The sequence below is a fragment of the Nipponia nippon genome, unplaced genomic scaffold, assembly GCF_047370975.1.
Source record: "Nipponia nippon isolate SJK-2023a ecotype South Korea unplaced genomic scaffold, ASM4737097v1 scaffold_5, whole genome shotgun sequence".
Classification (NCBI taxonomy): Eukaryota; Metazoa; Chordata; class Aves; order Pelecaniformes; family Threskiornithidae; genus Nipponia; species Nipponia nippon.
In genome coordinates, this window is record NW_028262369.1 from 94,754,748 (window position 1) to 94,770,603 (window position 15,856).

Here is a 15,856-nt window from a genome sequence, read left to right on the forward strand (position 1 = left end):
GGAAATGGCAGGAAGTAGTCACTTTTCATCTGTGCAATGAATGATATTTTTTCAAATTAGTTTTGAGTTATTTATGAATTTCAACATGAGCTATCTTTAGGAAAATGCAATAGAGCATTACCTTGCATGCAGTTGTAAGAACTACTGTTATCTGATGCCTTTCTAAGGACTTAAGAAATTGCAGAGTTTAGAAGTGGACATGCTTAACAACTGACATTGTGCTATAACACAAAAAGGTTTGGAAAGGTACAAAATATTCCAGAAAAAAATTGTGGAATTCTTACAGGAGAGCCCAAGCCAGCTTTGCTGGTGATGCTTTTGACTCTCTTTGTCTTTGCAGATCACTGCAGAAGAATGGCTAGTTTCTCTCTTTGCTCCTAAGCCCATTCTAGCACAATCCAACGTTCAGGTAAATCTCTTTACTGGGTTTCATATTAAGTTTGAACCTCTTTTTGGGAACTAATTTCATTTTTGGTAGAATATGTTATGAAGGTGCTTAACTCAAACTGTACAGAGGTAAGGCACAGATGGTCTTTAAAAGCGTGTTTATTAATTGATAGTTGGTTCAAAAATTTTCACACAACAGATAAATTGCATTATAATTTAGAAGTTCTTCATGTTTATTGAAATAACTTTGTTTACTTAAATAAACATGGTGAATACACACTTAAATTTCCTCACTGCAAAAGAACCCCCCAATTACTAATCAATTACACACATTATGGTTCACAACAATATATTTTAAAATTGAACCCAACTGACATTTCCACTCCTGCTTACCACCACTTTAGCACATTCTAAGTCACATGGAAAACATGATTTTAATCTTTTAAAGGATGCATCTGTTCCATTTCTTTACAGATCTCTTTTTAGCAATTATATCAAATAGAAATGATTACACTGACAGCCTACCTTACTAAGATACTATTCAAGGAACTTCTTTTTTCAAAAGACGACTATTCAACATACGGCTGCAAAATAAGTATCTCCATTCTTTCAGAGAAACACCATGAATCTTTATACTTAGAATATTCTACTGGAATCCAAACTGTTGGCATGTGACAACCATGAAATAAAGTCTTTGTATTTCTTATGGAAGTTTTGCGTCATTGCTGTTGGGGATTCAGCTCATTTGATTAAAGCTTGTTATGAGAGGCAATTTTCATTTAATACTGCACTATTGAAAGGGAAGGATTTCTTTGAGAGTTAGCCGTATCTTAATTTTGTACCTAAATCCTTATATCGAACATTTCAAACGCTTCCACTGTATAAGAGAATTATTACTATAAATCTGTCTTAAAACAGTTTAAAGAATGTAAGATAGTGATACTAGCAAAAGAATCACTATGAAGCATGCAAGTATAAGCTTATGAGAAAGTGTGTATAATGTACAACTATGCTTTTCAAAATCTTACAGCAGATATGACACCACAACAGCTGGTAAAGACAGAAATCATACAGCTATATATGTAGCAAACAGACGAACAAATTAAGGTAGGAATATTAGCAGTTCTTTACCTATCTTGGCATTTTAATTCTAAAAGCCAGCAATATTGAAACACTTCTGAGGCATTTGATAGAAGTCTTATAAAAACGTGATAGCCAGTTGCCACTTCATTTTCATTTTTTCCAAATGCCTGCTGTCTCCAATAAAGTTCAAAGGGACTGAAGCTGACAGGATGACAGTCATTTCCTTCTCTACTCAGAGGTAAAATGATTGCCCTTTTATGGTCCAGCAAGCTAGTAAAGACTTGTCTTGGGCAGACAGAATAGAAAAAAGAAATAAAGCCCAGGGGAAAGGTATGTTGTCTGCAAGGGAATTTGACACAGAAAATTAGCCATGAGCAGGCACATGAATAATGGTGGGGTTGGGACATGGACAACTGTTTATGTAGGAACATGGGAAATGAGCAGGTCTGAACCAGTTTCAATTGTCTTCAGATACCGTAGACAGAAATTGTTCTTAATAATAACATTTTCTGATATTAGGACATTTAAACTTAGACTGCCCAGTACCTAGCATGGGAACAGACTTCTGGTTCAGTTTGATGCACAGTATTTTGTACCTTTCCAAATCATTTGATACCAGGAGCTTTTGTTCTGTAGCGTTGCCAATAGTTGGATGGTCAGAGATACGACACTTGCAGTACGGGCAAACAAAAAGGCATTAACAAAGCAGAACTACATAAAGCCACTGGTTTCACTGAAGACATTCATATTATCAAGAACTGTGAAGAAAGAACAGTGATAATGCCTAATCTGAGCTACACATAAGCAAATACAGATGGAAACAGATGGGGAGCTTGACAGTGAAGGACAGGTTGGAGTCAGCTGAGTGGTGCAAGGCACTACAGTGAACATCTTAAGGTGCAAATCTCCAGTTCCCAACAGAATCGGTGAACAGATCAAAGAGCAACAATATCATAGAGAATGCCAACATAAAAACTGAAAGTAAATGTAATAAGCAAAGGTTGTACATGGTGTGCTGCCAAGGTCGTTAATACGACTATCCTACAGCTCGCTCTGTTACAATTTAGTTCTACATTTAGAAAGAGATGACTGCTTGGGAAACACGTTCTGAGATACAGAATGCCCACACAATAGGAATTATTTATTTTGAGGAAATAGTATTATAGAAGAGAGATGTTATAAAAACTTTAAACTGAAATTATAAAGATGTCCCACTTGTAGTGAGGAATATTTAGAATTAAAATATTTACATTTCAGAGATTGATCATGCTGCTGTTACAGAATATATTCATGAGAGAAAATGTCTCTCTCCTCTATTTTTGTATAACCCTTACAGGTCAGTGCACTGAAACACTCTAAATGCAATTGTATGGGCACTTGACCAAAAGGAACCATTTGATTATGAAATGTCTAAACAAACAGAAAAAACTAGTAAAAAGGCTAATTTGGTGGCAGTGTGCAATTTTTTTCGTTTTGTTTCTCTTTTTTTCCCCCTTTTTTTTTGTGCTACAGGTATTGTCATAAAAATATAATATAGCAGGCCTAATATGCAGTTAAAAGTGCTTTTGTAGACAACTGCTTTCTAACTCAATATACCAGTGTGTATCAAAAAAATGACAGGAAGGTAGCATTGAAAGATTAGTCTTGAAAGTATAACAGAATCTGTGAAACAGTCATTACAAAATAGAGGTGGAAGGGGAACTGAAAATGTTTCTTACCTATAGATGATATTTCTTCATTATACAAAGTAATTTTCTAACTTTGCTTTTCTTTTTAGTCACAACATAGATAGTAATGTATAGTAAAATATCCTAATGAAAGTATTCAGCCTCACTATTTTAAGAACATTTACATTAAAATTCCACTGGAACATGTCTTATCATTAATATTAAAACTATGTGTAAGAGGAGAGAAGAGGACACCTGGATTACAGTTATTTACTATCTGTATTAAATTGCATTGAAAGACAGAAATCAAAATAATCCCCCTTTTCCCCCAAACTCTGTAGGATGACAAAATCCTTGCATTAAACTAAATCACTAAACTATTTCTTACAATAAATTTAGCCATACTTTTGGAAGTATGCTTTCTTCATACAGGGAGCTGATATTGTAGAGTTATACCCACAGATAAACCCTCAAGGATACAAAGAACTTTTCTAACAACGAAAGACGAAAAAACCCACCCCAACTTTGATCAATAGCACATCTTGTACCTTCTCCTGCATTGTAGGGTTTAATTATTTTCAAATAATTTTTCCTTAATATTTTATACAAGAACAGACCACATTTTAGTACTTTTGTCTAATGAGCATCACTTGGTATCTTTATAAGGAAAACAAAGTGAAAGAACTCCATGTAGAAGCTAAGAGATAGAAACTCTATGTTACTTGAAAATGAAATACAGATTACCCTGCAATCCAATAAATTAAGAATAGGAAAATTGCGTAACCCAAAAGCAGGAAAAACAACAGAAAATTACTTTTGAGGAACCCAAATAATCTTAAATTTAGTAACAACATACATGAAAAAATAAAATGTGACTTTAAACATGAATTTAATTTGTGCATGACATTACTATATACAAATCAACATTCACAGTTGCTGCATGGTGTTCACTGTAAAGGAACAAGTCTTCAGATGCAACTCAGCCTCTATCATCCCAAGGTAAGAAAAAGAAGTAATTGAGAGTCATTAAACTTCATGCTATTAGCAATATGTGTACAGCACATATGCTATACAAGTATTAATATTATTAACATAAATATATAAAAATAAAGCATGTCTAGATGACTACTACTGTAGCTGAAATTACACCGAGCAACAAAGCAAAAGGAAAAGAATAGACTGAGGTGGTAAAAATGGGAAAAGAATGAGAAATGACTGGATCAATAGGTATAGGAGAAATGTTTTTTCTGTCCTTCTCATAGAGGCAAAGTAAGCACTGATGTACAGCAGCTGCTACTATGCAAGTTTTATGTGAACAATTTTAAACTCACGGACAAAGGATATCTGCATTATAGCCTAGCTAGTAAGTGTTCAATGAAAAATATACATACTCCTCCAAGGTCTTGTCATTTCTTTATTTGACAACCACTCTTCAAACACCTGTTTGTATTCAATTCTTGAACTAATACTAGTTTGTGATACAGACTGAATGAAAGATCTTCTATAATATGAAGTTATATCCTGCTGATTATGTTCAAATTAAAGACATTTATAACAAAGGTATTTTTAGTTGAAAAAGAAAGCTCTCAAAGAACTAGCATAACACTGAAATTCCTGTTGTAATTATGATTGGGTAGCTCATTAAATATACCCTAGGAAATCATATGGAAAACATTTATTGAAAAATACTTGACAAAATTTTCTGTTCTCTCACTTATACTGCCTGTCATGGTTACAATTGCCTTCTACTCTTGGGCAGTCTTCTCAATGCTGCAATTGTTCTACGCTGCAGTACCTCTTTCTACTCAACCTTCAGAAAATGCCAGTCAGGGGATTGCACGGTACTGTCTTGCTCTGGTCCACAACTGGACTATGGGTGTATCTTAACCTCTTTTTTTTTTTGAGCAGAGGGCTGCCGTAGTTATGAGTTTTAGATTTACTTGTGAACTTGCATGTACTTACAGTATTTGTACAAGTCATACATATACTCACATAAAAACTGTTCATATTTGAGGATTTCTCAACGAAAAGGAAAGTCAAGAGGGAGGTACAGCATCACAGGAATATGAGCTGGAGGGAAGTTCCTCCATCAAGAGAAATGTACTCTTTTTCTTTCCGATTTCTGTGACATAAACACATGCACATGGGCGCACATGCGTGTACACACACACACACACAGACACACACACAGTGTCTCTCTCCAACCTACTGGAAATAAAGCTGGCAAGAACACTTCTCTTGTTTATTTCCCTCCTTCAGGAATTATTTTTTATTTATCCATGACTCCACTTCCAAGTTCAAGCTTCTTGTTATCACTCTTAAGAAATTTCACAACTTGTTCTCTCCCCATTTGTTCACTATTGTCTTTAACATACTACTCTGCCAAAATTCTCAGTTTAGAAATTAAATAATTTGTTCGTTCTCCACCCTTCACATTTTAGTTGCTTCTGCTACCAAAGTTATGCTTTCTTTCAAGCTCCTGTATGGCATCTGCCTTTTAATTAATCTGCAAGACCACTGATTTCTCTGTCTACTTTGCTCTCAAAGTCATGCATCTGCTTACTGCAAGCAACTAAACTATCCAGGATGACTTATTCTTCATTATAGAATAGATGATGTTCGTTCTAATGTAGAAATAAAACACGTAGAGCCTGAAGCACTCTGAAGAGTCAACACATCTAGCCATAGGCAACTAATTTAATGCTGTACATTGTCCTGTGAATTTCTCTCTGTTTCTGATGACACCTAGGAAACAGAGGCTCCAAACCATAGATACACAGACTTGCACACACTTCTATGCAGAAAGTAACTGAAGAAGGAATAAATTACTATCGTCTTAATTAGCCAGGACAATATAATCTTACTTGTTTCACCTTAAAGTCCTCAGCCACAGTCATGCAGCACTGCTCAAAAGCTCACTAAAGCATTTAAAAACTCGCTTGAAATTTAGTGGGCTTTAGTTAAGGATCAATAGGATTTATATCTTCTACCAGTTTTGATTGTAAACGTATAACAGAAACTATCCTTCATTATATTTCTATAATGCCTAGTGTAAGGGGGTTATGATTTGATCACATTTATTTGCAGATGATGATGATGATAATAATAATAATAATAAATAATAATAAATACAAATAAACCACATCTACATGCAGATGCAAATAATAGTAGTAATACAAATAAAAAGATGGAATTATAGCAACCTATAGTTACAGTGAAGGTATAAAAGAAACAAAGGTGAGAGAGGGTAATAATCTGTACTAAAGAAACTGATAGACCACTGTCTATGCAACAGCCAGTAATGATCTTATGTTCTCGAAAGTTTTTAATTTTTTGCCAACTGTCTTCATTGGTATAATAACAACATATAATCTCTCTCTAAACCTTGCTTCTCTTCCATGAGTGTATATGCAGTTAGGTCATTAGTGAGAAGGAAACAGAGAGGTAAATAAAGGTAATTATTAAAACAAAAGACAGACTGATAGAACAGATGGAACTTACAGTTTGTGAAATAAACAAACAGAAAAAGCATGTCTTGATTATTTCCCATCTGAATCTGATCTCCTGTTCATTCTGTTTTCAATGGATTTGTGAAGTTACTGGAGCAATTCAGACATATCTCATATGCTTCTAGCATTATACACGACACACCCCCCAACCCATTAGTGAGTAGTACTAAAGATATCCTTAAAAAAACTTAGGATGTGAATACTAAAAAGATAGTAACTATATGTAAGTGTTCTTCTTTAAAAGACACCCTCAGTGGTACTTTTTTCAGAAACGGTCAGTACCTCAAATTTTAACATTTTGATATTAAGTTCTCTTGCAACCTTTGCTATTGAGCAAGAAGGACAATAAGGGGGGGGGGGGGCAGAATGTTCTTTATATTCCTAAAAAATAATGCTAAGAATTAATAATCTAGATTGTGTAGAACCTTATATCCAAAGAGATATCACAGTATATTCTGTATATTTTAGAACCTGGCAGAGCATTCTTTGAAACTGGGGACGAACTTCACAAAACCTTCCTTTTCTGGTGGCTTCTATGCAGCCACAGTGAGGCCTTAATTAATTCGTAAACTGGTTAGTTGAAAAGCACAACTTCTGTTTCCAACGTGCACCTAATATTTACTGCATTCAGGTTTAAAAAAACTTGAGAGAGGAGATAAAATAAAAATGTACCCTAACAGTATAGGTTGGTAAAAGGAGAGTATGTTCTTACAGGCTTATAGTTCCTCTGTGTAATTATGGCTTTAGGATTGCCCTTTAGAACAGATAAATCTTATTCTCTATTGTCTTTACTGAATGATAATAAGGGCTTGATTATGTACAAAGTCTGCATTCTCAACTGATCTGGCTGTGAGAGAGAGAGAGGAGTTCTTGCTGAATGACAATAAACCCAGACATTTCCTATTTCTTCTAAAAATCACGCACCTATGAATCAGAGACTGGTTAAGAAAAATGTTAGCCCTTAGTGTGTCTCAGAGACCAGAGGCAGATGTCACACATAGCATTGCCAGACATGCAGGCTGGAGGGATAAACTGTTTTCCTGAACAATGGAGCAGAACTTACAGAGAAAATTTTTGAGACTCCTGTTCGCTGACACAATGATTCTCGTGAAGCATGGGATTACTTCATTCCTTCCTGAGGTCTTCTACTTGCCCGTATCAGGTTGGTAAAATTATAAACAAGCTCCAGTTAAGAACTAATTTGGTGCCAGAAAAAAACAAGGCATTGGGAACAACTGGAGCTTGAACTGAGGTTGGTAAGAACTGAGATATATAGAGTTACACTTCTTCATCTCTATCACCGTAACTGTCTTCAACTCCATCAAATAACTTCTATCGGCTTTCCTTCCCTCTCCTCTAAGCCACCTTGGCTTTGTAAAAAAAGAAACAATTTAGAAGATTCTCTTAACAGTTCCTAGATACAGGCAGTGGTGGCCGTACTAACCCAACAATCAGTCCAAAGAGACAACAGGAACACTAGTTCTATCTATACTTATATTCTGAATGTGAAGAAGTGAATTATGTACTTATGTATGACACATGGAGATACAAACTGTTCCAAGCAACCATGTCCCACACAAACACTGATCAACAGACCCACTCCATACTCTTCAAAGTTTAAGAAGTGGTAGTTAGTGGAAGACTAATCTACTTTCCAATGGGTTTATGATAGCTCAAGTCATAGAGTTTCATTGCTGGAGAACACTGACAAAGGAATTGTGACCATATTTTTAAAAAAAATTAGAAGATTATCACCATACCTAGTCACTGTCATTGCTACCCACCAGACAACCACAGCACATCCCCACAGCATTTTATGTTTTCATAAACCACGCATTTAAATGAGATAAGATTAAAGCTGTTGGAGTTTCATATTTTATCCCAAGTGTAGGTCTTAGGCTCATGATTTCAATTCTGACTTTTGCATCACAATTGTTGAGTAAAGCTACGTTCATCTGACTGGTACTTCATATCTCTGGGTATGTTTGCCTTAGAGCATTTTCAAAGACTAAAGTTGCTTCTTTCCCTGATGAGGATTAAAATTTTCTTTAAGAAATAGACCTAAAATCCTTCAGAGAAATACAGCATACAAATGTATCTGTTTTATACTTTTTTTTTTTTTATCAGAGAAGTAGTCAAAGTATGATGTAGCTCACACCGTTTTGTTTAGCGGTTTCTATTTTACAGCATTATTTCTATAAAGTTAACAATGGACTTATGAATTCAACCTTAACGCCTGAAGTGGCACCTAAATAGCTCTTCTGTTCCTTTCCCTGTACAGATAAGAAATAGGAAGTCAGTTTTGGACTACAGAACATGTGCAATGTCACTGTTTGCTAAACTTTATGCTGTGTAGGATTAACTTGGTAAGATATCGCAAAATATGAACAATAAAAGCCAAGTGGCATTTTCAGTATTTTCAATTCACTTATTAAAAATAAAGCTTTTTATTTCTTCTTCCAATGATATAGATACTCCAAAAGTATGTTTAAATATACTCATCAGTGCAGCTATCAAAGGGTAAGTGTGTATTATAGAAACGAGCCCCCAGATTAAGTATATATTGTGAAATGTATGTGAATGTGCATGACTTGAACCAATGAACTGTGGCCTGAAATGATGTCACAGAATGTGCAGCATTAAGTGGAAGGTTAAACCTACTTGCATCTCGGTTCATTAAACGCAGTTAAAGTGCAAATTCCCTCATTCTGACAGTAGTAATCACAAGGGTTCACTTTCTGGTCACAGCGCTGACTTTTAAACCCCACAGAGCATCTGCAGAATTTCAGTAAAATAGACCTATATAAATATTCTACCTTTTGCTGAACAGATTTTAAATGCAATATATATAATGATGGCAAGAGACACACACACATACACAGGCACACACCCACAGATAATAAAATTAATACTCTGTTTTTCATGGAAGGTCCAATCTGACTGTACTGAAAAGTTTGCTCATCAGCGTTGATCAAACACTTTTAAAACAATGGGCCTACACTAACTGATGGGTTCAGGAATCTAACATTCTTAACAAAGTATTATTGGCAAATGTACTATACATTTGTATTGATCAATCCAGAGTGCAATGGCCTTAAAAATGTTCATGACTGTTTTCTTAGCATAGCTAACGGTGTTGGCATATGCTGCAGCATTTACGTATTGTAAATCCATCCACAAATTAATGTATGAAACTTGTTTTCTTTGAGATGCTATGGTGTTCCATATGAATTTGAAAAAGAATAAGCCAGTTTTATAAGGAAAAAGAAAGGAAGAATCACAAGCTTCCAAAATAGCTATTCTAGGTGTTTAAGCAAATGAATCACCAGACTTAATCATCATATTTGGGCCTTACATATTATAGCTGTGATATTCTCCCTTTGCTGAGATTTATGAGTCTCTCTCATCCTCAACTAAAGACATTTAAGGAGATACAAATAACAGGTAAAAAGGGCTGGCTCAAAATAATAATGAAAGAGAGACATAGGCACTTAAAGCATTTTCAGCTGAATAAGGACTACCATGCCAAACTGCATTCCACTGTCTCTAACCCCAAAGCTGCAAACACCTATTGACAACTTCTTTTCAACAGTATAGCAACTACAGTTTTGCCCCTTTGCACATTGAGAAGTGCTTGAGCTCTCACAGGAGGAACAGTTGGTCCATCTCTTACACTGGTCAGCCTACAAAATCTAGGCATTTCTCTATGTAACTTCCTTGAGAGCCTGAATACAACAGACACTCCCTTTTAAGTTCACCTACCTTATACATATCAACAAAATGAAGGGATGGCTGTATCTGTATTTACAAAGTTGTAATGCCAGATCCCTTTGGACAACAACTTATGTCACCCTGGAAATGAGACACTCGAGTCCAATACTCTCTTCCAACACCTCATACGTTCCTGGAGGATGCTCTGACCTCCAGGTTGTTCTGGGAAGTGGAAGACTATTCCACAATGAAGCTTTTCAGCAGTGCAGAAAAGATTGGATCATTTATTAGGCAAAAGTGAAAAAACAAGGAGTATGACTAGGTAGCTCAGTGTGTAACTGAGAGCAGGAAATAAATTAGTTTCTTGCTACAGTGACTGCTTCTATATTTTATATTTAGCAGCTGAAAAAGAAGATACACCATAGCTCTCAAGAAAGGACTAGAATGTAGACTTTTCTACCTCTTATGACAGTACCACCTAGACTACAGAATCACATTTCCTTTGGTATTTGATGCCTGGGCTTAAGAAAAGCATCCTGAATTATTCTCTCAACCATGGAGCAAGGTGGGAGAGAGCAATCTTACCACAGAACAGCCAAGCTACTGTGGGCAGTGCGAAGGTTAGGGCAGAAACAAGAGATACATGAGCATATCCTCAGACCCATAAAGGAAATAAACACTGACATTATTCTTCCTATTCTGTAGCCATCAGGAGGAATGTATCGGCCCACCTCTGACCGTCTTTATAGGAGAAAAAACTTAATCCACCTTTGAGAAGCAGGGGAGATCAACCATCCTGTACCTCCTGATTCCATTCCTGAACAAATGCTTAAATGGGCTTTAGATCTGGCCTGAAATTATTAGAAGTCTCAAAAGATATATCTTTGTATCTATATGCATTCACAATATATTCCTTGGTTATATCTTTCAATACATATATTGCAAAAAGGTAGACAAAGTATAGGGTTACAGAAACAGCTAGAAAAAGTACTGTAAGTTATGACTGCAACCAGCACATTATACATGCTAGAGAGATCAAAAATACAGACACATGCATAATAATTTTTTTATTTGTTGGCACATAGATATTTCAATGATCTACACAATGCAGGATACTCACAGGCAGACAGGTATATTTGTCTCTGGGTCCAGTTGACATGTACCACCATTGTAACAGTAGCCATCACATAACTGACAGGTAGATGCAATCTTTCCATTCGTGCAACTGTCACGGTTAAGAAAAAATACAAATAGCAATCAGTATTTTATCAAATTTGGTCAAGTCCCTTATAATTATCTATATGTTAAAATATTGGTTTTATAATAGGTATAAGATCCACTGGTTGCAAGAATTCTAGGTTTCCACCTTGAAAAGCTAGCACAGGCAGTGAGCTTTTTACACAAAATATTTTCAATTTTTCCTTTTATGGAAATAAACTATTACTATACAAAATAATCATTTGGCAATATAGCAGCACATCTTACTACATATGCTTTCATTAGTATAAAATATGTCTCTATCACTGTCACAGATACTGCAGAAAGAACAAATTTCAACAGTGTGGTAAAACTTGACTGTTAACTTTATTAAATAATCCAGTTTTTCCAAGTGAAGACCCATTCAGTCTCCTGCTACATTATGCTTCCCCCAGTGACAAGTGCTCCTAAAGTTGGTTTAAAAGGGCAGGAACCAGTGGGTTTTGCGTGGGCAGGAGCCACACAAAGGAACTATTCTGATGTGACTGGTTCAGGGGTAGCCACCGTGTAACAGATTTGAAGGATACTGCAATATAATTGATATAAAATATATAATTTTGACCATAACCACCCCCCCACACACTTACTTGCACACTATGTCGTTACTGTCCTTGCTTATTATGCAGTGTCCCCCATGACATCTGATACACTTGTCCACTTCGCATTTTGGTCCTTCAAATCGTACTGGACAGACACATTCTACACTTCCATCATCAGAAATAGTACATGATTCAGAATTCACACAATAATGGTGGCAAACATCTGCAAGCAACATGACAGCTAATTACTAAAAGACATTAAGGAGTATCATAGAAAAAATAATACCTTATTTTTCTATGTTTTAAAAGGTACTATAATAAAAACAAAATGATGAATTAAGCTGGTGGCTCACTGGCAAATACAAGAATCAAGAATACCCCATAAACAGATACATAATATATTAACGATGTAGTCTCGAGAAGTGAAATAGAAGGATAAACTCATAAGAGGGTTTTTTTTTTCCTTCTTGATGTCTAACCATTTATGGCATCATCCCACATAATATAAAGACTACTGATGAGAAAAGCAGGGCATTGTTAATGTATTTAATGGGACATTGGCTGAATAAAAATCTTCTGATACATTCACATTATCATTAACAGCATTATGCTAAACTGAAATGGAAATAGTACTTTGAAATAATTAAGTTTTATTTTCATTTATCCACATATTAAAATTTCATGAAGTTCTAATAATAATATATAAAGACATAATCCATAAGTTCTACAAAAAACTACGTACATACTTATCTTTATAGACTGTGCAAGATCCCATTATCTTATTTAACTGCTTAAATGCCAGCAGGACTGAGATTTCAAGTAGTGAATTCTTTAACTCTTTAGAAGCACCAGTAACTGTTTCATTCATACACCTTTAAAAAAAACAAGTTGCCTAACTGAAGAAGCTTCCAGAGCTACAATATACTGGTATCTTAACATTTCAGTTCCTTTTTATTTATGTGATAGTGACAATTTGTTTGTTTTTTGGTTTTTTTTTTTTCTAGTCATCATTTAAGCTCCTTAATGGGGCCAAATCATTCAAAGTCTCTATTTCTCTCCGTTTCTAATACTTTCTCCAGTTCTGTATAGTCAACACACGTTGAGCTTTTGGCGGTGTTCCTGATGGACGACGGATAAAATAATGATATATAAGATGTATTAATTCTGAATTATGCATCTGTATTAACTTAGAGTTAACCTGGTCCATATTAATAAAATACTACCTTTTTGACAAAACTAAAAAATTCAAGCCCTTTGAAGCTCAGGATATGGCTAAGGGTGAGTCAGTAGCAGCTAGTAGTACGGCATTATCAAGCTTGGCCAAATGGCAACCTCAGCCCTGAGTCTGGAAGTGTAAACTCCCAAGCTGCCATTTGAGGGGCATGTTGTAAGCAGCAAATTGGAGACTACTAAAATTGATACATTTTACTGAATGTATTCAGGATGGATGATTTGGCAGCGTATCTCACAAAGCGGGAAACATTTTGCTTATGCTTCTCTGTGCTCAGTTTTTCCCCCTCTCTCAGAGAAGTACGTACTGACTGCCATGCCATTGGTACTCACCATGCTGGAAGAGTTTTGCTAAAGGACAAAGCATGACTGTTGGAGGAGTTATTTCTGTTTGATTATTCACTGTATGCCTCCACCTATCTATGCAGGCTATAGACTCATCTGCTTCTGGAATCACTACTGAGCAACCACAGAGGCTTAAAAAACACTAAATGAAGTAGTTCATTGTTTGCTGTTCCCGAATTCAAGGTACAGAATGGTAATTTGCAGCAGGGAGACTGTTTTTTGAACAAAACCTACCATAGTTTGAAAGCTAATATTAAGAGATGTTTTATGAAAAAAGCATTCCAAGAGGGAAAAGTTTCCATGTACATTAGGACAAAAAAAGCCACCCCAAAACCTAGGAATAGGAAGTTCATACTCTAAACCAATTATTGGCTTTTAGTATTGATTGTAGTGACAAACACCTTTAATCTTCTGCTGTATCTAAAATGCATGTGCTACATTTGGACTGAAATGACTTCCCCCCCCCCCCCCCCCCCTAAAGAAAGGAATTTCAGTTTCAGGGAAAGTAACAGCTTGTGAGATCACTATATCCACTTTGAATGATTGTAACTGCGTGAAAACGTTTTCTATTTTTTAGGTTGTTTGGGCCTTAAATGATACAAGAAATGAACTTTAACTAGTCTGTATGTCTTATTTCAGGAATTTAAAATAGGGAGTTATATTCAAATACATCAAATTCATGTGCATATAGTAACACGCACAATGTTAGTAGAATTCTATGTAAATTCATTCACTTAAATTTATTTCAGCAGTGCCAGTGCCTTGACACGGAGCACACATTTTGGTTATTAGCCCTTATGTGAACTAATCACAGGAGAAACTCTGCACTGGGTAATTGGAGACAATAAGTATGAGGAAAATAAGGTCTTTGCAATCTGGCAATACTGCAAGTAAATGTCTTCTCCCTGCCATAAAAAATACTAATAATATTTTCAGCTTGGGAGCATGAGTAAAATACCTATGCACATTCATGTATCATCCTTTGCATATGAACTAGTTTCAATCACATCATAGACTGAAAAAGATATCTTAGAGGCAACCAATCTTTGCAATAATACTATATTAATATATTCCAACATGCATACAAAATGAATGTGATTAATAAAGTGAAAAATCATACCTATGTGTGGATAAAGCAAAAAATCATAGATGTGAACTTATATACATATTAACAACTGTAAACCTGTACAATTTCATAGAACTGTTATTGGCAAAAAAAAAAAAATACTCTAAAAGATTGTGAGACAGTTTTTTTTCCTAAAAGTATTAAGGTTTAAGTAAACAAAAGCTTAATTTTATTTTGTATTTTATAATGTGTTCGAGTCTCTGTATTGTGGCATTTTTCCAAAGTGTCAGCAGACAATCCAATCTGATAATAAGCATTGTTTAAAAAGTACCCCTAAATTTACATTTAAATGAATTCTTTAAAAAAAAAAAAGCAAAAAAAAAAAAGGCTGTTTGCAGAAGCATTCAACTAGAAACAATTTGTTTGGTTTTGGGTAAGCCTCAAGTAAATATTTTTTCTTAATCTGTGTGTCTGTCTGGGCATGATTTATGTACTATACTGTTTTCAAATACCCAATTGTGTTTGCAGATAGTTATTTGTGGATCCATGCAGTTTGTTTAATACCAAGTGGGAGAGAATCACAATTACTGCTGGTTTTCCTTTCAAAGGTTTCAATTTATTTTATAGTCTCCCAACTGGAAATACATTCAGTTTACTTCAGTACAAATCCTATTTAAGATACACACTAACCCCTTCCTTGTTTGACAGACCTTTCACTAAAACTAAATACTTTTTGTATCTTGTAGATAATTCTAAACCAGACCTTTATAACAGCTAATTTCCCTTCCATTTTGTTGAAATCTAGCCTTCTTCAGCAAATTCACTGAATTATGTACACAAGAGATCATGGCTTTCACATTTAATGTTCTATTCTATAACAAGCACTATGACAGTCCTGTATTTTAGAGTTTTATAGTCAAAGCAAAGCAGGAGTAGAAAAAAGGAGATTAATAAAAAAATAATTCTGATCTCAGGAAAAAAAAAAACAGTCTTAGGTTAGGGTTGCTAGTGAGTCATCATGTTGAAGAGACATGAGGAACACAAACTGTAATTTTGAAATAA

The 15,856-nt window shown here is 35.1% G+C and overlaps 1 protein-coding gene across 1 annotated transcript in view; it reads right to left on the reverse strand.

Moving 5' to 3' along the window:
• LRP1B (LDL receptor related protein 1B) overlaps positions 1-15,856 on the reverse strand; it is a 756,289-nt gene that overhangs the window by 11,385 nt on the left and 729,048 nt on the right. The window contains exons 85-86 of the mRNA XM_087732714.1: positions 12,202-12,376; positions 11,478-11,582 (exon numbers count right to left, since the gene is read on the reverse strand). Of these exons, the coding sequence (XP_087588840.1) occupies positions 11,478-11,582; positions 12,202-12,376 (280 nt within the window). The remainder of the gene's footprint in view (positions 1-11,477; positions 11,583-12,201; positions 12,377-15,856) is intronic.